Source organism: Condylura cristata, unplaced genomic scaffold, assembly GCF_000260355.1.
Source record: "Condylura cristata isolate star-nosed mole 26May11 unplaced genomic scaffold, ConCri1.0 scaffold00024, whole genome shotgun sequence".
NCBI lineage: Eukaryota > Metazoa > Chordata > Mammalia > Eulipotyphla > Talpidae > Condylura > Condylura cristata.
This window is the reverse complement of record NW_004567125.1, coordinates 32,456,107-32,483,027: the sequence shown is the minus strand read 5'-3', so window position 1 is coordinate 32,483,027 and position 26,921 is coordinate 32,456,107. Positions and strand designations below refer to the sequence as shown.

The window sequence follows — 26,921 nt, the reverse complement described above, 5'->3', positions numbered from 1 at the left end:
AAAACCTTCTCCCGCCTACGGGGCCGGGAGAAACTTCCCCGGAAAAAGTCGGACGCGAAGGAGCGCGGTGAGCTGAGGGAAGGTCACGGAGGGGGCGCCGAGCCCCGCCAGGTCTGGGAGGGGGTCCTGGCTGTTCCAAGAAGGAACGACTAGAGGGACAAGGAGAGCCTCGCAGAGCCCCCTTCGGGTTGGGGTAGGAGGCTGAGGGTGGGCACCGGTCCTGGAAGGAAAGGATTCGAAGGAGAGGGGGCGCGGACCGTTATGTGCGCCTGGCTCAGATGCCAGCACTGCGGGCTCCTTGGGAGGCCCGGGAGGGGGGCCTCTCCCCTGACAGGAAATGGGACAGAGATGGAGCGCCTGGAGGGTGGAGGGAAGGAGGAGTTGGGAGTTGATGGGAACACTGGGGCCCAGGCAGGCTAGACAGAAGCTACCGGGAGCCTAGAACGTTGGGGTGGGACTTTGGATTGATTCCTGCAGGAGGAGGCCGGCAATCAAACATAGAAACCATCTCCATCCCCCTCCCACCTACAACTAGTAACTGCAACCGCCATCCGTAGGTAGCCCCCGAAACTGTCCCCTTGTACGGATGGAGAAACTGAGGCACAGAGCAATTGGGTAATTTTCCCAGGATCAGTGAAGTGACTTAAATAGCTCTTTGGATTATGCTACAATCGAGACCCCCTGAGACTTAGTCCAGGTTGGGGAAAGAGGGTTGACCAAAAGTGACTAAAGAAGAAAGTACGTGGGCAAGCAAGAGAAGACGTGAGGAAAAACGGGGATTATACGGGACAGGAAGTCTCAGGAAGGAATGAGTTAAAAGGAGGCAAGCCAGACCACTCATGGACCTGACCCAATCCTTACCAAAGATTCCCAAGATTCCCAGAAAGAGATGGGACAGGGTGCCCACGCACAAACAAACAGGAAACAGCCCAGGATGTCAGAGAAGGGAGGATAAGCAAAGGAAGGCCTCAAGGCATTGGCTGTGGAGATCTGGCCTGGACTGAGAAACAGGGCACAACCCAGGATGGGGACAGAGTTTGGCAGGAGGGAGGGAGTGATGTGCTCCATGGAAGTTGCAATCACGCCTGCTCCTGTCTTCCAAGCCAGCAGGCTTTCGACTGTGAGCTGTGGGCTTGATGTGACACGGGTATCTAGGAAGCACTTCCCTCACTGAGTTCCCTAAGGCCTCTGGGGAGGGAGGCCTCTGATCCCCCATTCCACAGCAGGGCACTGAGGTTCAAAGATGAGAATCTACTTGCCCAAAGCCATGCAGAGAAGACCAAGGGCAGGGCTCTATGCTGGAGTTAATGAGAGGGCCAGAGAAAACAGAGTGGAGAACACAGGACCCCACCCCATCCCAAGGCTGGAAGGTAGATGTGTCCCATGGGATCAGGGACTAAGGGGGTGAGCTCTGTGCTGGGAACTGCTGAGACTGCTGGCTTGTGGCTGCCCATTCCAAACATGTAGAGTTAAGTGCAGGTGCTGAGCATACCCTCATCCAAGTCTTGGGGTGCTGGGGTGGGAGGAAGAGAGCCCTGGGGTGGGGACAAAAGGGCTGGGTCTCACTCCCCCCTGCTCTCCACCAGGACGCCCAGCCCAGCACCCAGAGCCTAGTCCTCTGGAGCCAGAGCCCCTGGCTCCTGAAGGGTCAAAGCCTGGAGCAGAGGGATCCTCCAGCCCTGAGGCATCTCGGAGTCCAGGTCGGGGAGCCTACCTGCAGAGCCTGGAGCCCAGCAGTCGCAGATGGGTGTTGAGTGGGGTCAAACCACCTGAAGAGGCTTCTTTGGGGCCCAGGATACCTGGCAGCGGGGAACCTGCAGGTGAAATCTGGTATAACCCCATCCCCGAGGAAGATCCCAGACCCCTGGCACCTGAGCTCCAGGGACCACAGTCAGCCTCAAGTGAACCAGAGGGTGCTGCCCCACAAGGTGAGCGCATCACACCCAAGGACCCCAAGATGAGCAGAAGGTTCACCAGCCCCTCCCCGCCCAAGCCCAGATCCTGAGATCTGCTATCCCAACAGGTGCAGCCCCTGGCAACTCTCCCACCAAAGCATCCCGCACCAAGTCCCCCGGACCTGCCAGGCGCCTTTCCATGAAGATGAAAAAGCTGCCTGAGCTACGGCGCCGCCTGAGCCTGCGGAGCACCCGTGCTAGCCGCGAGCGAGAGCGGGCAGCCCCCGCAGGCTCGGTCATCAGTCGTTACCATCTGGACAGCAGCGTCGGGACCCCTGGGCGGGCGGCAGTGTCCGGGGAAGCGCGGGGCCCGCCGCCAGGGTACTTCAGCGACGGCGATTCTCCGGAGCGCCCAGCGGGGCCCCCGTCACCCACCGCCTTCCGGCCCTACGAGGTGGGCCCGGCGGCCCCAGCACCCCCAGCCGCACTGTGGGGCCGCCTCAGCCTACACCTGTACGGACTGGGGGGGCTGCGGCCGGCGCCCGGGGCCACGCCGCGAGACCTCTACTGCCTGCTGCAGGTGGATGGAGTGGCCCGAGCGCGCACAGGGCCGCTGCGAGGGGGAACGGATTTCTTGCGGCTGGACCATACATTCCATTTGGAGCTCGAAGATGCCCGGCTGCTGCGGGCCCTGGTTCTGGCATGGGATCCTGGCGTGCGGCGGCACAGGCCCTGCGCCCAGGGCACCGTCCTGCTACCCACTGTCTTCCGAGGTAGGTGCCCGTCTGAGGGGCGAAAAGGGTAGGGGGTGGGATCTAACTCTGGGCTTCCCCAGCTCGCAGAATGCCTAGGGTACTAAGCCTGGGTTGGGGGGTGTGGCTTGGAGAGGGTGTGGCTTGGAGTAAGGGGGCTGGAGCGCTGAGCCTGCCGGGGCAGATCCCATGTCGGTGCCCGTGCGTCTTCAGGATGTGAAGCCCAGCAGCTGGCAGTCCGCCTTGAGCCCCAGGGGTTGCTGTATGCCAAGCTGACCCTATCAGAGCAGCGGGAAGTACAGGGCACAGTGGAGCCGCGAGTCTTCGGGCTGCCCCTGCCACTGCTGGTGGAGCGGGAGCAGCCCCCAGGCCAGGTGCCCCTCATCATCCAGAAGTGTGTTGGACAGATTGAACGCAGAGGGCTTCGGGTGAGCCCCCTTCTCCACCTCAGACCCACCCCGCAGGGCACTTCCAGGGTACACATGCCAGGCTTCCCCCTACTTCCATCCCTCCTAAGCAAGGGACACTCCTAATTCCAGCCTAGACAAGAGCAGCAGGTGTCCCTAAACTGCAGCACCCTACTCAGAAGCCATGGATCATCCATCCATGTAGTAACACAGAATCCCAGGGAACTGATGGAGGTAAAAACATGACTCCAGTAACTCACAAATGTAGAACTATGGCTGGGACCAAACTTTAGAAGCCTGGAGAGAATTTAAAGAAGAACGTGACCTGCTTAAAGTCATGCTACTTCCTGAAGGAAGTAACAAGTGAACTGAGGAGGAATCAGTGGTTATTTTGCTTATTTGATTTTGTTTGTTTTTCATTTTGAGTCAAAGAAAGTGGGGACAGGGTGAGTGATCAAAACAAGGGCTTACAGGGCCAGGGTGGGTCCCCATGACAGGCATCAAAAGAGCAGGAAAGCAGGCAGTGAGCTAGAATCAGCCCCCAGCCTTGTAGCCCACAGTTTCCACTGACACTCTGACCCAGACCTCAGTCTTCTCCCCACTGACCCCTGATCAGCCTGTGGCCCCTTTGAGAAGACATCCCCTCTCCACCCCATCTCCAGGTGGTGGGGCTGTATCGTCTGTGTGGCTCAGCAGCTGTGAAGAAAGAGCTTCGGGATGCCTTTGAACGGGACAGTGCAGCCGTTTGCCTCTCTGAGGACCTATACCCTGACATCAATGTCATCACGGGTCAGCCTATCCCTCACCTCGTGTCTGCTCACTCCCCATTTAATCTTTACCTCAAGGCAGTCCCTGGGTCCCTGTGGGACCTCATCCCTCTGTCTGGCCTGGTTTTCACTCTCCTACACTTATAATTCTCCCCATTCCTAGTCCAGTGACCTCTCCAGCCTCAGAACCTAGAGGTGTCCTGACCAGAATGGGATCTGTGTCTGCAGGCATCCTCAAGGATTATCTTCGGGAGTTGCCCACCCCACTCATCACCCAGCCCCTCTATCAGGTGGTGCTGGAGGCCATGGCCCGACAGCCCCCAAGTAGGGCTCCCCCTAGCACTGAGAGCACAAGGGATCTCCTCAGCTGCCTGCCGGATGTGGAGAGGGTGAGTTGGGCCTGGTGGGAACCGGCGGGACTCAGAGTGGGCTGATTCCACTAGAATGCTTCACCCATGCCTTACCCTACCATGGCTCTGAGCTTATGGCATGATTACAACTCTAAGAAAGTAGGTGCTATTAATATCCCCATCCGTAGATATGAAAAGGGATCCAGACCAGTTGAGCGGCCCAAGTTTGCACAGCCAGAAGGCATCAAGAACACAGACTGTATTTGTCAAACTACGGGACTACGGGTTTGGGAGGGGGGTAAGGGGGGGCGCGGGCTGGCTGTCATATCCTCTCAGTACCTTCATCTATATAAATTGGGATTAATGTCAGTCCTGCCTCCCAACACAAAGGAGTAGGTTCAAGCCCAAGTTATGCTATTCCAAAAATAAGGAACCTTTGCCCTCAGTCCCCTTCAGCAAAATGGGATCATATACTAATACCTAATGATTAAGTCTTAGCGTGGCCATCTCCCAGCTACCATATTTGGGACCATGCTCTGCCACTGCAGCCTCCCTCAGATGCGACATGAAACCAACTTTATCCATCTTCGCCTCCCCAACTCTCTTCTCTCAGGCAACGCTGACACTTCTCCTGGACCACCTGCGTCTCGTCTCATCCTTCCACGCCCACAACCGCATGACCCCGCAGAATCTGGCGGTGTGCTTTGGGCCCGTGCTACTGCCGGCGCGCCAAGCACCCGCTAGGTCCCGCATCCGCAGCTCAGGCCCAGGCATCACCAACGCAGTAGACTTCAAGCATCACATCGAGGTGCTGCATTACCTGCTGCAGGCCTGGCCAGGTGAGCCCGCCCCCGGCCCGCTCAGGTGTTTTCTCCAGCGGCCAATCAAAGCTTCGTATTTCAGGAAAGCCATACCCTCTAGTCAGTGTAAGCGGTACTTGGTTGCTCAGGCAACCAGTTCAGATTTAGCCCATCCAAGCTTGAAGCGGTCAGAGGCCCTGCCTCTTGGCATGTCAATCAGAATCGGTTGCCTAAGCAACCAATTCCGGCCCGGTGAATCAAATCCCAATTCGGTCGACGGCCTCGTCTTTCGCCAGGCCAATCAGAGGACTGGTCACCTGAGCAGCCAATCAGAAAGAGGTCTGGGAGCCGCCATTGCGCGTACGCTATGACGAGCCCTCCCTTCCACACCCTCGTAGATCCTCGTAGGTCTCCGGAGGCTCCGGATCTCGCCCCGTATCTGCGGCCCAAACGACAGCAGTCGCTGCATTTGCCGCTAACGGGCCCCGAGGTGGTGACTCGGTCCCGCGGCCGAAGCGGCCCTGAAAGTCCTCCGAGCAACCGCTACGCCGGCGACTGGAGTGTTTGTGGGCGGGACTTCCTACCCTGTGGGAGGAACTTCCTGTCCGGGCCCGACTACGACCACGTGACAGGCAGTGACAGCGACGACGAAGACGAGGACGAGGAAACCGGCGAGCCTACTGGCGCCGCCGACTTCGAGGACGAATTCGATGCGCCTTTCAACCCGCACCTGAATCTCAAAGACTTTGACGCCCTCATCCTGGACCTAGAGAGAGAGCTCTCCAAGCAGATCAACGTGTGCCTCTGAGCGGGCGGGCAGGACCCCGGTTACTAAGGGCCGGGCTTTTGGTGTCTAAGGCTGTACCCTAACATTAGGGGATCGGACCTGTCACTCTGGCCCAGTTCCTGGTAGATGAGGCGTTACGCGCGACCCACCGGCAGGTTGCTGAGCATCGTTGCTCGCATCCAATGCTCAGTATCTGGCCCTGGTTGCAAAAGGCAGGCTTTTCTGGGGATTTTCCGGGACCAGCTGTTGCAGCCATTTTTTCCGAGCACCAAGGGTTTCTTCCGCTTGCTAGGCCGGCCTCTCTTGCCTCCCCTTGTCTGGGGAATCAGTTACTGTGAGCATCACCCTGGGATGGTGACAACATACCCCCAGTCTGGCCTCTCGCTGCTGCCAACCAAAACAGTATTAGCTTTGAGCACTGCACTCTGCTTCTCCCTCCCTTGGGGGACCTAAGGACTACCATGAGATGTCCTTTGGGTCAGAGTCGGGGGCAGCCCCTATTCTGAATTCCGGCTAGATAGGGACAGCCTGGAAAACCCCAGAGTTACCTCAAACCATATGGAGAAAGCAGAGTTTGGCCCATCCCCACCTCCCATTTTTCCTTCCATCCCAGAAAACAGTTGAGCACTTATAAGACCTCCCTTTTGGAGGGGCCCCACCTGAAGTGTCAGGCTGGGGCACTTTGGTACGGAACATATTTATTGCCTCCGTGCATGTGTGTTTGTGTGTGAGGGCTCGTGTGCATGAACATGTCTGGGGCAGGCATGTAGAGCTCTTTCAGGGACCACACGGGGGTAGAGTTCACAAGGACCAGGCACCCTAGAATACCAAGTTGCTGCCTCAGTGGTCCCCAGAGATCCAGTGAGAGTAGGATCCCCTCTGTCAGCCCCCCTACCTTCCCTCACATCTTTGTTGACAATAAATCAGTATGCACAGATTCTGGATGAGTAATTGGATCCACATGGACCACAAGTGGTTTATTCAATATGTAAGAGATGGGGGAAAGGGCATAGTTGGGCCCACAAAGAAGTCCCAGGTGCTCTCTGGCACTACAAGAGGCGAGTCTCAGCCCCTTCTCCTCCGGGAGGGATGTAGAGTCACTGGGCCTCATGAAAAAAACCCAAAGCAGGCAAGAATAAGACTCCAAACCAGCTGGGCACAGTCCAGGGTGGGGAGAGACCCAAGGGCACTGACCCTTAAAGCCCTATATGGAAATGGCACCATCACGAAAGTCTGTCTTCCCAATGAGGATGTTGACCACCACTGGGTGGCCATCTCGGCATTGCTGCTGGGCATCACGCAGTACCTTGACCACCTGATCCTCATTCTCCCGTGAAAGCAGCAAGCCCTGGGCTCCCAAACCCATGGCCGCTTTATGATAATCTAAAAGAGGAGATCAAGTCAGATAGTGGAAGGGAGCCACCTATGCAGCCACCCACCCTAGGAGAGGAACGTAAATCCTGCTGGACCTGAAACAGCTTCCCCTGCACACCCACTATACCCAGGCTCCTCACCAGTGTAGGCCAAGCCACAGGCCACATTGCTGCCCAGACTTGGCACCTGCTCCCGAGAAATCTGGGTCCAGCCAGCATCATTCCCTATCAAGGCCATCACTGGGATCTGCAGGAAGAGGGAAGTCTAGGCCACAGTTTGAACCCCACAGGCTGGCCACCACAACGACTGAGACACACGTAGTTCTATCCCCAGGTTACCCACCCATGACGACATGCCCCAGAACCCCAAGCTCTGAGGCGCCCCAGGGATGCCAAGTTACCTTGTGTCTGACGAAAGTGTCAAATTCAATAAGACTGTAACCAAAGGCTCCATCCCCAAACAGGCACCAGACCTGAGGAGGACCAAAAACGGCTGGGGTGGCTCATGGCCCAGAAACGAGTAAAACTCTTATCGCCAGGTCCCCAACTCACCTCAGCATCTGGCCGACACAGTTTAGCCCCAAGTGCAAATCCTGCGCCAACCCCCAGAGTCCCAAAGGCCCCTAGAAGAACCAAGAGCAAGTGACTATAAAGGAACCTATAGCGTGCAAGCTTCCCCTGGCACAGGCCCTTCCTTACCAGGATCCAGCCAGCAGAGTGGACCACGAGGCTGCACCAGGTGGGCAGCAGTGCCTACGAAGTCCCCACCGTCAACCACCAGAATTGAGTTGTCAGGCAGAGTATCCTCCACCAGCTGCAACACCCTCACTGGGTTCAGATGATGGGCTACAGGCACTGCTGCCTTCTCCCTGCACAGAGGTGGAGTAGGTCAGCACGGCCAGTGGCAGAACCTACCAGGAACCCACACCACCCCCACTACCACTCCCCTGGGCCCCACCGAAAGGCCTGCTCCTTCTGCCGGTCAGCTTGTTTCAACTCCTCTGTCCAGTCCGAGGCCCATATCTGGCCTCGAAGGCCCTCTACCAGCTTCAGCACAAAGGAGCCCACATCTCCTAAGGAAGGAAGAGGGCATACTTCAGAGAGAGGCCTCCTCCTGCCCTTCCAGCACCAAAGACCCAACGGACAGCAGAAGTCACCAGCAGCAGCCCAGCAGGAGGTAGGCCAGGGGCCCTCCTAGAGCAATGTGTGTGAAATAAACCATAGAGCCAGCTGGAACCAGGTGAGACAGTGGGCAGAAGGAGGGAGGGTAAAGTCAGAGGGAATGCAAGTTAGAGACCCAAGCCAGCCTCATCACCTGCGTCCCCATCACACATCAGACACACCTGCCGGCTCTTCCTCTGGAACACACTACTAGTCACATCTCCACCCCACATCTTTATAACCCAGTCACATGGAGTGAACAAATACATGAACTAAGGGTGTGATTTTCATCATCTGCACTTTGGAAATGATCACACAGCTCAGAGCAGTTGAGTCACTGATCCCTGTCCATCCCCACTCCAGGGTCCATCATTTATGTCCTGGGGCTCTTTATTGCCCCCTGCTACTCTGAACCTTTACATCAAACACAGCAATGCAACCTTTCTATTTTATGCATGAGTCTTGGTTACCTATAGCAGCACACAGCCAATATTCTTGGGAGGATGGGCAGAGTAGGGCACAGAGTATACCAAATTCAGGGCCAGAGGGCGGTAGTAATAGGCCCTAGAAGTGAGTTCTCTATCCCCAGGGCAGAGGGAGCAGTTTGCAGCCAGAGGACATGACTGAATGCATGTTCCCTTCGGTGTGCACCCTACCATTTGTTCATCCAGAAGCACCCATCAGTCTGACAGCTAAATATACTTCTGGCTGACTGGGTACCCCTGAAGTGGGGTACAGACCATGTCCACCAGTATCCTGCTGCAGCACAGGCCAAGAGGAAAGGGACCAGGAGGATCACAGACGTTCAGGGGGGCACTGGATGCTCACCCTGCACAGCCTCATGGGGCTTCCAGAACATGTCTGAATTTAACAACATCTCTTTCCGGTTCCGGTTGACAATGATGATCTTGCTGCTGCGGTTGAGGACACGGCCGTAGGACAGGCGGAAGTCACACACAATTCCTGGGGTGGACAGAGAGCCAATGGGCTCAAAGCTCTCTTACTTTATCCACCATGGCAGACTGAATGCAAAAGGTCCTTGTTCTTCAGCCATCCCTACAGTGGCTTTGAAGCTCCCTAACCCCTCAAATCTGAACTGGTGTTGGGACGTGCTTTGGCCAGCAGAACACAGCAGGAGTGATAAAGTGCAGAGACCTGTTTCAAGGAGTCTTGCAACTTCCACTCTCTCTTAAATAAATATGTCCCCCAGACCCACTTGTTTCTCATCCTCCACCAACTGAAGTCAGAAGTCAGGCTAGCCTTCTGGATGCTGAAACACATGGAGAATATGAGTGAAGACAGAAGCCCATTATCCCAGCTGAAATCGTGCTACACCAGCCTATACCTGTCACCCTGCCATTCCACGGGAAAGCCCCCACATGGGCCAGTACAGCTGCCTTCCTGCCTCCCCACTGCAGACCCTAAACCAGCTCGTCAGAGGGGGAGTCTTGAGAGAAAGGAAAAGTACATTTCCAGCTGTGGGGTTTAGGAGTCAGCCAGGCTGTATACAGCAGTCGTTTATCTCTAATGTCTATGCGGGGATTGGAAACACTTGGCATACAGTGCACGCACCATTTAAACAATGTGCACAACGGGCCAGTGGTACCCACTGAGGGTACCTTTCAGAAGCTGGCCACAGCACACAGCAGCCCTTGGTCAGAGCTCCTCTGCACTACAGGCGCAGACCAGTACGAAACCTGAGAAAGGGGAAGGGCAGCCTAGCAGTAAGAAGGTGACTGTAGGGTGGGCTGCCAGCAAGGACCTAAGGGGGGCATCCTAGCCGGGTGAAGGGATACAGGGAAAGAAGTGGGGAGAGGCCAACGCCCACCTGCCAGGATGACAACATCAGCCTTCTTCAGGGCAGCGCTGCGGTTCTGCCGGATGTGGAGGGGGTGGTTGCAGCCCAGCAGCCCCCGTGCCATCCCCCCCAGGAAGCAGGGGATGCCCAAGGTCTCCACAGCAGCCCTGGAGAGGTAAGGCGCAGACAGAGCAGAGATGAGTGTGGCCAACGGCCTGCCCCATGTCCACTGCACCGGTGACCAGGTGCCAGGAATCTGAAGATAAAGATGGAGCTGAGGCTTCTCACCGAAGCTTGTCGGCAGATATCGGGGGCAGGGTGGACTGGCTCCCCAGCAATAGGAGGGGTTTTTTGGCCCGGCTCAAGATCTCCACACAGCGCTGAACCTAAGGTGAGAGGCGGAACTCAAAGGATGAACCCTCAGTCACCATCAGTCCCCAGGATCATAGCCTCACTCTCTCACAGGAGGGGCAGCCCAGATCTCACTCACACAGGAAGAGTCCATCTTGTGGAGGGGGTGGGGTCTCTGGAGAGGGAAGGGAAAGAGGCCATCAGGCCATTCACCTGCTGAGGAGGTGCCTGCGGTATGTCCAAAGGCAGAGGCCCCTCAGGCTGGGGCTCCCAGGCTCCTGCAAAGAGGTTAGCCAGGTGATTTTCTAAGTACCTGTGAATAGAAAAAGAAGCAAATATCAGGGTTCCTTCTGAAGCTTCTGGTGACCACCCAACCCGACAGAGACGCTCAGAAACAAGTAGTGCAGGTGTGGAACACCAGGGTTAGTCAATAGCAAGACCAAGGCTAGGGTCAATTCTCCCTCCTGTGCACAGCAGACACGGGCTCCGGTCTGTGCCAGACATTGAAGTGCAAAAACAAAAGCTGCTTGGCCCTGCCTTTAAGGGACACCCACCATACCAAAAACACGACACACGGGAGGAAGCCATTGGAGCCAGAAGCCTCTCTTTTCTTTTAAGAAGGGGTCAAGAGTGCAGAGAATCAAAAGAAGCCAAAGACAGAGCCAACATGGAAAGAAACAGCCAGAGAAGTCAGCCTTGGAGAGGCCCAGGAGGGGCAGCCCAAGAGAGGAGAGGGAGAAGGAGCAGACACAGGGAAGAAAAGGCTGCCCAGGGCCACGAAATGAAATCATTCACACACAGGCTTAGCCTGCCACATCCTGTGTGTCCAGGACCCTCCCTGAGACGCCTCTCCAATCCACATTGGAGGAGACACAGGAGACCTATGGCTTCACCTGCCGTGATGCTGAACTTGCCCCTGCTTGTATTTATAGGACTAATGGGTAATTCTTTTGTACCTCGGCATTCCGCACTGTTGGAATGATCTCATTTTATTCACAGAATCTTAGTCTGGAGAGAAAAGCAGACACTATTCATCCACTTCAAAGATGAGGAAGCTGAAGTTAAGGAAGGTTTAGTTATCTAAGTCAAATTGGTAAGCTGTGTACCTTTAAAGTCCTGTGTGTTAATTAAACATAAATAAAACTGGGAGGAAGGGAGAGAAATAAATGTTTACCCATTTCCTCAGGGCTCACACAGCTGGTTACCATTAATCGTGGGAGCTGAACCCATTTCCCTGAGTTTCCCTTTCATTCACTACTCTGTGGGTAAAATAACAAAGGTTCCTCCAAACTGAATCTTAGTGCGCCATCAACAAGCTTCAAATTAGTCATTCAGCCTCCTATGCTCTCAGCTTCCTCATCTATGAAATGGGTGTAGTGGCACCTCACTGTCTCCACTGAGTCCAAGAGTTGTCAGGTACGGCTGCTGAGTAAGACTGCTACTCCCTAGGCTGGTCCTCCTCACATGCCCAAGGGTGCAAGGGGCTGTCCTTACTGCTCATCAAGGGCACCCTGTGCCACACAGCACTGGAGGGACAGTGGGAGGCAGAAAGTAAGGATAGGCAAAAGGGAAAGAGGGGGAGGAGGGAGAAGAGAAGGATCAATTCTTCCTCCTAGATTATCCAGTCACAAACAGACCCCTTTCCCATACCTCAACTCCAGATAAGCCATGCCCCTACCTGGAAGCTGTTTCTGTCTCCTCATCGGAAAGAACCTTGTTCCCTTTTCCCTGCAAACTTGAGCTCTTCCAGGAAAAGCTTCCAGCTGTCCCAGAGCACCCCCTGCTCCATTAAAGAACCTCATCTCTTGCCACTCAAAGTCCTGCAGTGAGCTGTCCCCACGTCACATCCCTTATCCTGGCCTGACGGAGGTCTACGCATCCAACAGCCATCACCCGAACCCAAGCCACCTTCCCCCTCTCATCCCAGCACTACTGCAGCTCCTCCCTGGTGTCCAAGTTTCCAACCAACCTCAGGCTTCATTCTCCAGCAGCAGCTAGAAGTAATTTAAGAAAAACCCAAATCATGGTATCCCAAACCCCTGATAAGGCCCTGCAGTGCTTCACGACGCACATCAAATTAAAAAAAAAACCAGGTTCAGCCTTCGGATCCTAAGGGCTGCTCTGAACTCAGCCCCTTCGTTCACAGGCTGCCAACACGTGGACTACCTTGCTTCCCCAAACTCCGGCCTCACGGTCTTTGCATATGCTTCCCCCTCTGCCTCAACTCTCCCCACAGCTGGCTCCTCTCAATTCATGGTAGAAATCAATGAAAGAGTAGTGGTTGATGGCAGGAGACTGCACGAGAGCAGGGAATGAGCGGTGCATGGTGGGAGTGGGGTTACTCACCAATAGACCACTTGACCTAAAAGGCCCTTGGGTGGCTTGGCTGGCACCATCTCCTTCCGGACCATGAAGTAGGGGTACAGCACATCAATGGGTAGCTCCACAAACACTGGGCCTGCAAGGGGAGAGAGGAGCCTGAGCCTGTGGTGTCTCCTCACCCACAGGCAGTAAGGCTAGACCACTCCCCAGCAGCTAACCTCCTACCTGGTGTGCCTGACTGGGCAGCAGCCATCGCAGCCCTCAGGGTGGGCATGATGTCCCTCACCCTCCGCACAGATGCACAGAACTTGCAGAGAGGCCGGAAAAGGGACATGTGATCAATGGCCTGAAGTGCACCCCGGTTCTGATGAAACAGGAGTTCAAAGAGTCAATATATGAGCCCTTCAAGTGTCCCAGCAACCCCCCACCCCACATCAGGACAGGGTACCTGCAGCAGAGTGCTAGCAGCGCCACCCAGCAGCAGCACTGGGGACTGAGCTATCTGCGCATTCTTCACTGCAGTCACTGTGTTGGTGAGTCCTGGTCCTGCTGTCACCACTGCCACACCCACCGTCCCTGGAACAGAGAACCCATCCTCCTAACAGCCCACCCCCCCAAAAAAAACCCTGCCTCTCAAAGCCCACCCATCCTGTCTCACCAGCCCCCAGGCCTCTCCTCCCTACCCTTACCAGTCAGGCGGGCCACAGCGTCAGCAGCAAAAACCGCCGTGACTTCATGGCGTGTGTCCACCACGCGGATGCCCAGCTTCTCACAGGCCACCAGCACTGGTGAAATGTGCCCACCAACCAGTGTGAAGAGGAACTGCACACCATGGGCCCTCAGCACGGCGGCCACATTCTCCCCACCATGCCGGATGCTTGCCTTGTCCACCTGGGCCCGAGGAGGAGCAGGAGCAAGACTGTCAAGGGTACCAAAGTAGGTGGGGAGAAGGATGACACCCCTCCCCCCAGAAGAAAAGAAGGAACGAACTGGTGTTGGTTAAGCACATATTACACACCCAGCCCACAGCAAGGCGCATCATCTTATCAGCTCTCTTGTTATTATATCCTTTTCAGCTAAGGTGACCAAGGCTTGCCTGAACAAGATTCAAAGTCCCATAGAACCAGTGCTCTGAAGTACCAACTCTTACACTTCCCGCCCCAGGGATGGTGGGGCAATCAGATAGAGAAAAGAGGGAAGGTAGACCTACAAACCCAGGAGAGTTTGGCCAGAGGTCACCTGTTAGGATTCCAGAGGCGCCTGCCCTTCAGTATGAAGGCAGCATAAGCACTGACCCCACCTAACTGACACCCTCCCGCTCACTGGGCCAGGCCCAGTAGACAGGTGCCAGCTACCATGTGCCTGGCATCGACTCTGCTGGGCCCACCCAGCTACCGGATTCCTCACAGCCCCTCACAACAGTGACCTTTGCCTTGAACACCACAAGTCCTCAAGCCTAGTAGTGTTACTGCAGGTTAGGAGAGGAAATGCTGAAGAGGGAGCTTAGGCAAAGAGGAGGTCCATTAAGGTTGAGCTCCACTAAGGAAGGAAGGACTGGGGAAGAGTCCAAGTTATTCCAAGTGAGGGGGGTCTGGGAAACGGGGTCACCGAGGGGCCAAGTAGTTTGGTGCACATTTCCCCACAGGTCATCTACAGTAAGCTACTACAGAACATCTCCAGGTCTGTTTCCTCTCTTAGGAAATAAAGACAAACCGGGCCCTCCCTGGTGGCACAGCGGGTTAAAGCACAACACCACTGAAAAGCTAAAGCCACTTCAGCTGAGTTCAGCCCTGGAGCTGACCCACATGGCACATGTGCCCGCCTGCTGCTCCCCTCAGCAGTGTACTTCGTCAGTCAGCCTGTTCTCCTCCCCACTCTGTCTCTGGTGAATCCTCTCACTGCCCCTGTACCTCTGGCCTGTACCCCAGTTCTGTATCAATAAATAAATAAATCTTTTAAAAGAAAAGAAAAGAAAGACAAACCAAGACCTATTCAGGTAGGTACTGAAGAGAATATATGAAAATCCTTCTAAAGCAAGGACTCAGCAGACAGCCGAGGTAACAAAAGTGTTACAATAATGTCCTCGGCTGCCTGCCTTTGACCCACCCTGATCCACCCTGTTTAAAGGTCATTACTCGGTGAAACGAGCACGAGGCCCCTGGGAATGGCGTTAGACGGGGTGCTGGGTGCTATCATCACTTACTAATGACAAAGTCCAGGGCCTGTATGCAGCCTGGCAATGGGGGACAGGCACTCTGGATGAGTCAGGCCTCCTTTTCCCCAACGGTCAGGTAGCTGGGCTGGAATGCGCACCGGGAGTCCGCTCCTTCTTCGGCCAACCCCAGCCCATTTCCCATATATGCCCACGCACCTTGTGCATCAACTGATAGAAGAGCCCCAGGCGATGCGCGGCACCCAACAGGGCGGCCCCTAGGGTTCCGCAGACCAGGAACAAGAAGGAGGGAAAGAAGCTCCAGGCAGGGGCGGAGGCGTCGGGGGTCTCCATGAGATGGCACCGTGGGGGGAAAGGTCAGTGCCAGGACCTAGAGCGGACAGATCTGTCAGCCAGAGGCCAGTCTGCCCAGCCCGGGTTCCAGGTCACGCCCCCATCGCGACTTTCCGCGCGGCCACGCCCCTCACGTATCCAACACAGGGCAGGGCCCGCCCCTGTCAGAGGCCAGGTCACGCCTCCTGAGGACCCGGCCCGAGTCTGGGCGCCAGCCCCCCTTACGTCAGTACCCCTCCACCTAAGGTTAAGGCTACCACAGGTCCCTGAAACTTTCCCACTCAGTTTCTAAAGGACCGGGAGACAGCCCCGCCTCTCTTATATAAAGGTCCCAAAGCCCCACTGGTGCGCCCCCCCACATTCGTCACTGGATGAGGCCACGCCCCCAGGCCAGCGAGCGCGACTCTCCCCTCAAACCAGGCCCCGCCCCCCTGGAAGCAGCCGAGTCCTAGTCTGACCCCAGACCCCACGCGCGAGTCCAGATGAAATAGTGTCAGAACGTTCGTGAGATCCCGGGGGGCCCTTCAACTTTTACCTACAAGAAAATGGCGCCGACTCCAGAGGAATTCGGCGCCCTTCGTGTCACGTGATGCGGGAGAGCAGCCGCGCCCCGTTCACCCATTTGGATCAACGGCGTCCCGTAGTTCGGTCCGGAGTCTGTGCGCAGGGTCGCTGCCGCGATCCGGGACTTCCTGTAGGAACCCAGTCTCTACGGGCCTCTTTGCAGGCAGGCCCTGCCTCCCCTCGCCTTCATTGGCTTGCACACAGGAGGTCCTGCCCCTCGGTGTCTTCTATTAGCTGAGACACTCGTGGGCGCGCCTTCAGCAGTCCGTTGACTGCTCCTGGCAGGTCCGTAGATTCCTGGCCGTGTGGTCCCAGCCCACCTTTTGCTTCGGCCCTGCCGTTGCGCCGCGTTACGTGGCCCGGGCGTTTTTGTTCTGGGGCTCGCTCCCCAGACTCCGCCATCCTGGGCCTTCCGTGCCAGCCTGTAGCCATCAAGCCCGTCGCTCACACCAAGCCTCGCCTCTTAACCCTCCACCACCCTGCAAAAGCTGCCGCTTTGCTGCCTAGGCCCGTCCTGTTATTGGTCCCCTACCGCTGGAGGCCCGGTCCCTTCCCGGACCTTTGAAATTTTTGTCGCTCGGCGTAGTCCGGGGTCCACCACTTTCCAGCCACCTGGACGCTGAGAAGAAGGGTTCCTGTCAGTGAAGTTGGTGTTATTCTGGTCCGTCCTGCTTCTGTTCAAGGCAAATCCACTTTTACTCTGGGTCCCAGCCCTTGTCACCTTCTGGGATTACCTTCTAAGATTCAACCACATCCTTAACTGTATCTTCTGCTGGATCACGCCTAAAAAGCAACATCTCCATTTACCCCCACATTCTCTACATCTACCCCCTTTTTTTAGCAAAATTCCTCAAATGTGTTATTGTTGTAGTAGAGAGCTAGCTGGTTAGGGAGCTGGCCTGCAAGCTGGCTGGCAAGGGCTGCTTGTAAGAGCAAACTGAGGCTCTTCTTGAGGAGCAGAAAGGTGACAGGCAAAGGCTGCTAGCCAATGAGCTAGTGGCAGAGGCTGTAACCACAAAAGGCATGTAGATAAACACTGTAGCTTGTGGTGGCTTCACACCGCTGGGTGGTGAGGTGGGCAGTTAGGCAAAGGCCGGTAGTGGAAAAGCATCCAATCGGGTGAAGTCCTCATGAGAAATTATAAGTAAACCTACCTCCAAGACTCCTCCTTTGGACCCCCTCCTGCTGTCAAAAGTGTCTCTTGCAATAAGCCTGAGCTTGCTAATCTTCATTCTAGTGTGTCAGTGATTGTTCCTCAACCACTTGGACTCAAGAACCCACCCATTTGGCAACATTATCTATACTTGCTGCTTGAACCATTCCACTACAGTCCACTCTGAGATTGTTTTCTGGATTATTCTCAACACTCTAAACCAGTAACTCTCCCTCTTGTCTCCCACCTACCAGCTTAACCCAAACTTGCCAAGGGCCTGAGTTAACAGGAACAAGTGCAGACTTACTAGAGGGCCTTCTAGACCCAGTTAAACTCCCAGTGCAATCATGAAATAGTGATCATTACTTTTCGTCAAGTGCTTACAACATGCTCACATGTTAACTCACTTAACCCTCACAAAAAGCCCTGTCAGGAACGTGTATTAGCGTTATCCCATTTTGCAGATGAGGAATCAGAAGCACAGAGACCATGCTCAAATTCACACAGCTTGTAATAGATGCTGCCTGGGTCCCCATACTGGAAGCATCTCTGGAACACTATGACTCAATAATAAAAGGACAAACTACTGAAATACAATAATTTGGATGAATGATGTCAAAACAGTTATGCTCAGAGAACAGATTGGTTGCCAGATGTGGGAGGAGATTAAAGTAAAGGTGGTCAAAACATACAGATTTCTAGTTTTAAAACAAGTAAGTCCGGGCCCTCCCTGCTGGCACAGCGGGTTAAAGCACAGCACTGAGAAGCTAAAGCCACTTCCACATGAGTTCAATTCCCACCTGCCCCGGAGGTGACCACATGGTGCGGCAGACCTCTCCTGACCCGCCCGCTGCTCCCCTCAGCAGTGTACTTCGTCGATCTGCCTGTTCTGCTCCCCGCTCTGTCTCTGGTGAAGCCTCTTACCGCCCCTGAGCCTCTGGCCTATACTCCAGTTCTGTATGTACAAATAAATAAATCTTTAAAAAAAAAGTACATACTACATTGAAGAAGTACATACTACATTGCATATTTGAAAGTTGCTAAGAGAATAGATTTTGAAACCTCCCCTCATAAGAAAAACAGTTGTAACTAGGTGAAGTGATGGATGTTAAGAAAATTATTGTATTTGCAATAGATATATCAAATCATGTTATACAACTTAAAATAATACAATATTATATGTCAATTATATCTGAGTCCAGGAAGCCAATTTCAAAAGTTTACATATTATATGACTCAATTCATATATATTCATGGTGAGGGAGGACAGATCAATGGTTGCAGGGAGTCAGAGAATGATGTGTATGACTATAAATAAGGTACTACAAGGGAGTTTTTTGGAGGTGATGAAGCTGTTCTGTATAGAGATTGTGGTGGTGGTAGCTGAGATAAAATTTCCTGAGTGGTACTGAAAAATAGCTATTTTACTACATACATAAAATTATGCATATAATTTCATACATACGTGTATAAAGACTGATGTTATACATACACACACTATGTAAATCATTTTTTAAAGATACACTAGTACCAAACTGAAGTTTTTCCTTTGGCATTTCAGCAGCCTTGAAAGAGTATTGGGAGTAGATGGAGTTCTGCATGTGTAATCGAAAGGTTTTTCTATTGCCACTTGCAGGAAGTTACTGTTAAGCACTTTGCATTTTAGAAAACATTGAACTTACCAAACCTTCATATTGTTATCAATCCTATTTATGGGTTTCAGAAAAACATAGTGTCCACAAATGTCAAAGAAGGATAATGATGAAGAGATCATTCGTGTCAATTCCTGTTTTGTGATTATGACAGAGAAAGGAAGGGATTCCCACTTCTCAGTGAGTATTTCTGAGCTACCTGGGTACCCAGATTTCCAGAGCCTGGATCCGTGAGGATAAGGTGATGGGCTTGTGCTTACCACTATTGAGAATCAATTTGAGAAGGAGCTCAAGTCATCCTGACACTATTTGACCTGCACTCCTTCTCAACTGTGAGACAAGCCTCCAATCTGCTTCCATTTTCTTGATCCAAAGCATCAACTAGGCCTCCAACCACCCCTTTCTGGCTACAAGTCACAGCACACCACGCCCTGCCTAACTAGGAGGTGGGAGGGAACCCACATCAGCAATTACCCAAGCAGAAGAATGAAAGTCAACCAGTTCTCATAACTGGAAAAAAGTAACAGTTCACAGAAACCTCCAAAACATTACTAAAGGAGTTACTTATAAATCTCCTGATTCCTCAAATTTGAAAGAAAACTGAAGCAGCACACAAAAAATGTTAATGTGCTTGATATAACTCTTTAAAGAAAAATTGAAATCAAACATCCTACGGTCAGCTTTATTTGTAATATTCAAAAACTGAGGGGAGAGAGGCGTGTTCTTCAATAGATAAATTGTTAAACAGACTCTGGTACATTCATACTATGGGATCCTCTCACTGATGTAAAAGGGATTTATAATACTACTAGGTATAGTAGATGTAATATAATATATGTTATATAAGTTATATAACATGCAACATGATTGTATAATATGTTTATATTGCAAATTATATAAAACTGAAAATATACATATTATATTTCTAATAAATTATATTGCCAATTATGTGTTCAATAATACAATGTTATAAAATACATCTTAAGTAACAATAAGGGACATCATCTCATATAATATTTGATATATATAATATTTGATATTATAGTTTATGTAATATAAAACTAAAAGCAATTATTATTGGCAAAGACGTGTCTTTCAGAACTCACCACAACCAAAATATATACCTTTTTAGTCACACCCAGTGACTGAAGGACATAATGGACTCTCCCATCCCAAGCATAGGAGTTTTTAATGTGAAATCATCATGAATACACAGAACTTAGAATTTTTTCCCGAGTGTCCCATTAATCTACCCAGGGTGGAAACCTGGGTATTCCTTTATTCTAATCCCACGTCTTCTCACCTCACATTTCCCTGGGATTATTTGGAATCTCTCTGTAATGCCCGCAGGACCCTGGCTCCAAAAGAACCGGTTTAGACTATCAAGAGCAGGGACCACTGGAGACTCAGCTGCAGCTTGACCACTCCATAGCAGTGTGGTATTTGGGCAAGTTGCTTAAACTCTGAGCCTTCATAAAATGGAGATGTTCACTTTCCTCATGGGATGATGCCAAGTCGTGTTGCTTCTTGCACACCAGGATTTATTCTCCCCTTCCTCGTTAAATAATAGAGTTCTCAAGATGTGGACTGGCACGTGATCCTCCACCTGGAGGACGTGTGTCCGGCATGCTCACTGCCCGCGGTAGCTTGTGTCACAGTTTCGGTCAGTGGGACATGAGCAGGCAGGTGACCCCCACACCCACAGCATGCCTGAAAAGGAAAGGGTTTGTGCTACTGTGAGCCTTATACCTTTTCTGTAGCCTGGGGTGCAGATGTGATGGTTGGAGCCAAACAAGTTAATCTGGACACAGAGATGAAGCCAGAACTGAAGGAAAGCAAAACCAGTTTACCAGTCCTGAACCTCCCTCTAGATTGGTACATGAGCAAGACACAACTTGAATTTCAGTTTCTCTTTAATAGTAGTAACTAACATAAAAGCCAGTACTGGAAGTGGGGTTCTGCTCTAACAGAAACTTAAACTAGAGGCATTGACTTAGCAATCAGGTGGTAGGAGGCCACAAATACACAGTGGAAAGCCAGTGATCTGTGTTGTCATGGCAAAGCACAAAGGAAAAACCATGATGTCTATAAGTGCCTGTTGTTCCTTGAACCTTTCAGGAAGGGTTGGGAGAAGATGGATTATTTGTAATATCTGTTTCCTACTTCTTGCCACTATTGAAAAAAAAGAGTAGAGTATTAGGCAAGCAGTGATGGAAGGAACCATAATTACATTAAGGTCATCTCTACATGAAGGCTACATTTAAATTGATTGAGTATCATAATCTGGGTTCACAGGGAAGCAGTGATAAAAGTGTGTGCTTAATGAGGCAATTTAGCAAGAGAGTGGCCCTTTTCCCAAAGCCTCAAAAAAATGCCAAGTTCTAAGAACAGAATTAAGGATACAAATGAGAATACAAGCAGACTCTAGAATACAGGATTCAGGTTCACCCAGAGGACACAATGCTAAGTGAAATCAGGCAGCCACAAAACATCATGTGATTCTGCCTGTATGAGGCCTCCAGAGTGGGCAAAATCAAGACATACATTTGGATGCCTGGGGGTAGGTGAGTATTAATGGGGACAGAGTTTCAGTTTGGTGATGGATGATGCTGACGGCTGCACATTCTGACTAATGCCTGCACAATTTTGACTAATGCCCTGGTCCACTTAATGCACGCATTAATCTACACTTAAAATGGTTATGATGGCCAGTTTCATGTCTTTTACCCTAATTTTTTTTTTAATTCGAATGGACTGTATCACTGTAAATCTTTGGCTGGGATTGCTCACACATGGAGGGAGCTCCCTGGAGATGCCTGCTAAGATTTTGTGAACAGAAACCACAAGTCTGGTCTGCAAGGCTGTGACCATTTGGCTTACAAAACATTGTCCAAGGTTGTCCTTGAGTAACCCCCTCCCAAAAAAAATATTCAAAAGCTTTGAGACTGACCATGGGGGACAGAAGTAAGAAGCCTTCCAGAGGTCAGAGACCACGAGGCTTAATTCCTCACGGTAAGGGCAGTAGCCTTCACAATTCCTAAAGAGCACACACAGGTCCCTCATAAAACTGGCACAACTAGGAACCAGAGAACCTGTGATAAGCTGACTCAGAGATAAAGCAGACAAAAGCAAACAACTTCAGAAGATTTGCCCCAGCATAAACAACTCCAGCAGACCCCTCCAGAAGGAGAAACCCCCTCTGGTACACCAAAAATTCCAGTAGTAGCCTAACCTTATAAAGACCCAGGGGGCCCATTTTGAGGGGTACACTCTTGGCCTGCAGAAAGTCATCACCTCACAGACCTTCAATAAAACATGCTTCAGTGTGATATTCTTGGCCTCCTCTCTTTTCTAACAATTCCTACCTAATGAAATTTAAAATTTGCTGAGTTCCCGTGACATCTGTGTGTTTTGTCTACTCTCACTAAGGCTTTTTATCTTTGTTTTGTTTTACTATGGTTTTGCCATTTGTTTTGTAAGCAGATAAAGATTTTTTTGTTTTTTTTTATTAAGTCTGTAGGTTTCCAGACTGTGAGAATCCATCCGAGAGCTGGAAGACAGATCTTAAATATTGAACTGGGTGCAGTGAGTGGGTGACTCATTAGACTGTTCCCTGGGTAAGGGTGCTGTCTGTTTGCGAAGGGTGTGTGGTCTTAGACCAGTCTTTCTGGTTCTACTGGCCTTGAGATCTTTCAGCACCAAGATAACTACAGAACAAATAAGTCCTTCTCTTGCTAATATTGGCTGCCTCGCAGAGCATAACTATTTTTAATTTTATTTTTTCACTTTTAATTATGGTAAAAGACGCATAACATACATTTGCCATCTTCACCATCTGAGTATGCACCTGGGCAGAGTTAATGAAGCCCGTTCACATCACTGTGCAGCTGAATCAGCCCATCAGCTCCAGAACTTGATCGTCTTGCAAAACTGAAACTCCCTTGCATTAAATTACAAACCTTCACTCCTCCCGCCCCACACACTGGCCACCACCATTCTACTTTATAGCTCTGCTAATTTGGCCAGTCTAAGTGGAGTCAAGAAGTATTGGTCCTTATGTGACTGGCTTCTAAGGCACAGAAGGTTTAGGTCATCTGCACTGCAGCCAATGTCTAAATTTCCTCCATTTTTCAAAACTGATTAACATTCAGGGCTTCATTAGTGGTGCAGGGGTTAAAGTCAGCACTATCAAGCTATCTCCAGCCACTGTGCATCAGTTTGATCCCTGGCCAAGGAGGTGACCCACCTGGTACAGCAGACCTATCCTGACTCGCCTGCTGCTCCCCTCAGCAATGTACTTCAATGAATATGACTATTCTGTTCCCTATTCTGTCTCTGGTGAATCCTCCCATGCTCTGCACTTTTGGCCTCCATCCAAGATCTTGTAGCATAGATAAATAAATTTTTTAAAATATATCTTTAAAAAAAATAAAACTGAATAACATTCTGTTATATAGATGTACCCCATTTTGTTTACCCATTAATTCCTCAGTAGACACTTAGATTACTTCCATCTTTGGGTGATCATGAAGAATGCTGCTGTGAACACGGACACACATATAATTCTTTGAAACCCTGCTTTCAATTCCTTCAAATATAGACCCAGAAGTCAGATAGCTAAGCCGTGTGGTGATTATGGTGGTATAATATGGGGTGAGGCCAGAGGGAAAGGGAGGCTTGAAATAATTCACCAGAGGCATAGAGAACATGGATTTATTGACATTCCCTACAAGTGAGCAAGAGGCAAGAAATGTGCATAAGAAGAAGGATTTGGGATCCTTTTTATTTTTTTATAAAGATTTATCATTTTATGTTTTTATGTAAACAAGAACTGAGATATAGGCCAGCGGTGCAAGGTGGGGGGTAAGAGAATTCACCAGAGACAGAATAGGGAACACAACAGGTGGATCTACAAATATACTCCTGAAGGGAGACAGGTGAGGTCTGCTGTACGGTATAGGTTAGCTCCCTGGCCAGGGATCAAACACATCCTGCAGTGGCTGGTGATATTAACACTGAGAATTTTAACCCCTTTTTAAACTTTTAAATCCCCTCCTTTTTTTTTTTTAACCACTTTTGCCAGAGAGTGATATAGGAGTGGGCACATGATTCAGTTATGGCCATTAAGAGTGGGAGGAAGGTAGGCTGAAGGAGATTCTGTAGTTTTCTTGTATTTAAGAAATGTCGAGAGAGACATTTCCTTTTCTTGTCTCTATATGAATGTGTTGTAAGCAGATGATATCTGGAGCCTCTGTAGCACCTTGTGCAGCCACTGCAACACAAGTTTGATCCCCAGCCAGGGAGGTGACCCACATGGCATAGCAGTCTCACCCACTGCTCCCCTCAGCAGTGTATTTCAGCGGATCTGCCTGTTCTACTCCCCATTCTGTCTCTGGTGAGTCCTCTCACCCCTGCATCTCTGGCCTGTACCCCAGCTCTTGTATGCATAAATAATAAATAAATATTTTTTTAAATAAACCCATTTTGTAAAGTAGCAGGATACAAAAATCAGTAGACTTCCTATACACAATCAATCTAAATCATCCCTTTTATAATTGAAACAAAAAAAAATCAATTACTTAAGAGTAAACCTAATAAGAGGTGAATGACCTATACAAAGGAAATTATAAAACACTGTAAGAAATAGAAAAAGACACAAAGCAATGGAAAGATATTACCTGTTCATGAATTGGAAGAACAAATATTATTAAAGTGGCCATCCTACAAAAATCAATTTACAGATTCAATGCTATTCCAATAAAAATCTTAATGACATTCTCCAAGGAAATAGAACAAATACTGATGAAATTCATATGGGACCTGCATATAGCCAAAGCCCTACTGATAAAAACAAAAAAGAATGGAGATATCATTTGTCCAAACTTCAAACTATACTACAAAGACATAATAATTAAAACAACATGGTACTGGAACAAAAACAGATACACAGACCAAAGGAACTGAATAGAAAGCCCAGAAATAAAGCCACACATATGTGGACAACTAATCTTTGACAAAGGAGGAAAGAATATGCAATGGAACAAGGACAATTTGTTCAATAATGGTGCTAGGAAAACTGGAACAACGTAAGCAAAATAATGAATCCAGAACACTACCTCACACCATGGGCAAAATCAACTCAAAATGGACAAAAGATCTGGACATAAGACCTGAAACCATAAAATATTAGAAGAAAATGCAGAAAACAGTACAAGACATATATCTCAGTAACATCTTTAAGGACTCATCACCCAAAAGCAAAAAAGGTGAAGAAAAAGATAAACACCTGGGATTACAACAAACTGAAAAGCTTCTGTACAACAAAAGAGACATTAACTAAAACAAAGAGACACCCTAGTGATTGGGAAAAAATCTTTGCACTCTATCGAACAGACAAGGAAGGGGCTGATTACAAAGATATACAAAGAACTCATGGGACTCAACAAAAACAAAGTAAACAATGGGCAGTAAAACCTAAAAGACACTTTCTAAAAAGGAAATGCAAATGGCCAACAGGCATATGAAAAAAATGTTCAACATCTCTTATAATCAGGGAAATGCAAATAAAAACCACAATGAGATACCACCTTACACAATTAAGAATGGCATATATCAAAAAATAAACTAGCAACAGCAAATGTTGGCAAGGATGTGGTGAAAAAGGAGCACTCCTACATTGCCAGTGAGAGTGCAACTGGTCCAACCACTGTGGGAAGCTGTGTGGAGTTTCTTCAGACTACTAAAAATGGAGATACTATATGACCCAGCAATTCCACGCCTAGGGATATACCCAAAGGACACAAAGAACATTGATTCAAAAGAATAGCTGTACCTTTATGTTTATTGCAGCACCATTTATAACATATAAAACCTGGAAACAACCCAAATGCCCAAAAATAGATGATTGGATCAAGAAGACGTGGTAGATATATGCAATGGACTATTATTCAGCAGTCAAAAAAGATAAACTCATGCCATTCATAGCAACATGGATGGAGTAAAAGGGATTATGCACAGTAAAATAAGTCAGAAGGAAAAAGAAAAACATTGGATGGTTTCACTAATAGGAGGAATATAGGGGGACCAAATAAGACATCAGGACAAAAAATAATAACAATACAAAACAGCAAAAACAATTATAAACCAGAGACATCTTGCAGGGCTGGGGAAGCGATCAGAAGGAGGGATGGAGGAACAGAACAGACAATGGGAATGGTGCATGGGTGAATTGGGGGAGGAAATTCTATGGCAACTACACCTGAAGGGGGGAAGCAAACGTTGTTTTAAAATGAACAATGGTGTAAAATATATAAATAAATTTAACTTTTAAAAATTATGTTGGCCAGGGCAGAAGCCTCATCTGGAGACTCACCTGGGAACGGATCATTTTCCTAGTTCACTGATTTGGTTGTAGGCTGGGTCCAGTTCCTCAAGAACTGTCAGTCCAAGAACCTTAGTTCCTCAGTGTTGGAGAGTGGCTACCCCTCCATTTCTTGCCACGAAGGCTTCTTCTATATGGAGGTTTGCTCCAGCAAAGCGAGCAAGGGAGAGAGAGACGAGCAAGATGAAAGTCAAAATCTTTGTAACATGACTGAACTGGCATCCCTCAATACTCTCATATTTTGTTGGTTAGAAGCAAATTACTCAAGGGGGAGAACTAATGTGCAGTCTTGAACGCCAGTGGCAGTTATCACTGGAAGCCACTGCATAGGTCTCTTGAAATATTGCTCCCTCTTTGTATTTCAGGACTCCACTTATTTCCCCAACTTTCATTTCTCCTTCTCTCCTCCTAGGGCAGAAAGTGCCATTTGTCGCCCAACTCCTTCCAGAAGTGGATCAAAATGACATATTCTGTCATTTCAGGGGAGCAAATTTTAATGAAAAAGAAAACACTTCAATAAAACATCTGTTTGGAATTCTCAAAATCCTAACCCTGTCAGAGTCATATAATCATGTGCACACTTGAGTGTTAGAAGACAAAAATTAGAAGACAAAAAAAGGACAGGAATCTTAAAGGCAAGACAGAGTTGCAGGAGATAATGACTTGGTAGACAGGCAAGGTCTTTCTATGGCTTTTCTGTCTTCCTTTTTCAGTGATTGCCCTTCTAGTTGAAGCAACTAGGGTCCAACAGAAAAGGGATAACGTGCTCCTGCCTGCTGATGCAGGGCAGATTTTTAATGGGAGTGGGATGAATGAAGGGCTGGCAAGCACTCCAGAGCCAACAACATAGGGAACTGTTAACACCCGCACGCCTGGAGGCACAAAGAAGGTGGTTACAGCTA

At 50.1% G+C, this 26,921-nt stretch overlaps 2 protein-coding genes across 6 annotated transcripts; one reads left to right on the top strand and one right to left on the bottom strand.

The window, feature by feature from the left end:
* Positions 1-2,029: 2,029 nt before the first annotated feature.
* Positions 2,030-6,695, top strand: SYDE1 (synapse defective 1, Rho GTPase, homolog 1 (C. elegans)). Its single transcript, XM_012729151.1, has 7 exons — positions 2,030-2,349; positions 2,476-2,668; positions 2,861-3,075; positions 3,717-3,843; positions 4,050-4,210; positions 4,785-5,010; positions 5,370-6,695. The coding sequence occupies exons 1-7, from the start codon at positions 2,095-2,097 to the stop codon at positions 5,777-5,779; spliced, it is 1,587 nt and encodes a 528-aa protein (XP_012584605.1). The 5' UTR covers positions 2,030-2,094; the 3' UTR covers positions 5,780-6,695.
* A 7-nt stretch (positions 6,696-6,702) lies between these two features.
* On the bottom strand, positions 6,703-15,907 carry ILVBL (ilvB (bacterial acetolactate synthase)-like). Of its 5 annotated transcripts, none has more exons than XM_012729147.1 (16): positions 15,805-15,907; positions 15,135-15,306; positions 13,453-13,654; positions 13,212-13,339; positions 12,989-13,127; positions 12,788-12,899; positions 10,655-10,754; positions 10,379-10,476; positions 10,121-10,257; positions 9,121-9,255; positions 8,090-8,204; positions 7,831-8,000; positions 7,684-7,754; positions 7,533-7,604; positions 7,273-7,378; positions 6,703-7,141 (listed from the first exon to the last, which is right to left on the bottom strand). In XM_012729147.1, exons 2-16 carry the CDS (start codon positions 15,267-15,269, stop codon positions 6,963-6,965), a joined length of 1,899 nt encoding a protein of 632 aa, XP_012584601.1. In that variant the 5' UTR covers positions 15,270-15,306; positions 15,805-15,907; the 3' UTR covers positions 6,703-6,962. The 5 variants fall into 5 exon arrangements, with proteins under 5 accessions (XP_012584601.1, XP_012584602.1, XP_012584603.1 ...); XM_012729148.1 differs by having other exon boundaries at positions 15,809-15,907; XM_012729149.1 differs by lacking the exon at positions 15,805-15,907 and adding an exon at positions 15,728-15,743.
* Between the last annotated feature and the right edge of the window lie 11,014 nt (positions 15,908-26,921).

Excerpts from the sequence above, each read along its gene's own strand:
- SYDE1 (XM_012729151.1), top strand. The coding sequence starts at position 2,095 with ATGAAGATGAAAAAGCTGCCTGAGCTACGGCGCCGCCTGAGCCTGCGG. Across the intron at positions 2,669-2,860 it reads GCTACCCACTGTCTTCCGAG|GATGTGAAGCCCAGCAGCTG; the intron begins GTAGGTGCCCGT and ends GTGCGTCTTCAG. Across the intron at positions 5,011-5,369 it reads CCTGCTGCAGGCCTGGCCAG|ATCCTCGTAGGTCTCCGGAG; the intron begins GTGAGCCCGCCC and ends ACACCCTCGTAG.
- ILVBL (XM_012729147.1), bottom strand. The coding sequence starts at position 15,269 with ATGGAGACCCCCGACGCCTCCGCCCCTGCCTGGAGCTTCTTTCCCTCC. Across the intron at positions 8,205-9,120 it reads GCCCCATGAGGCTGTGCAGG|GAGATGTGGGCTCCTTTGTG; the intron begins GTGAGCATCCAG and ends TTCCTTCCTTAG. Across the intron at positions 7,142-7,272 it reads CTGTGGCTTGGCCTACACTG|ATTATCATAAAGCGGCCATG; the intron begins GTGAGGAGCCTG and ends CTCCTCTTTTAG.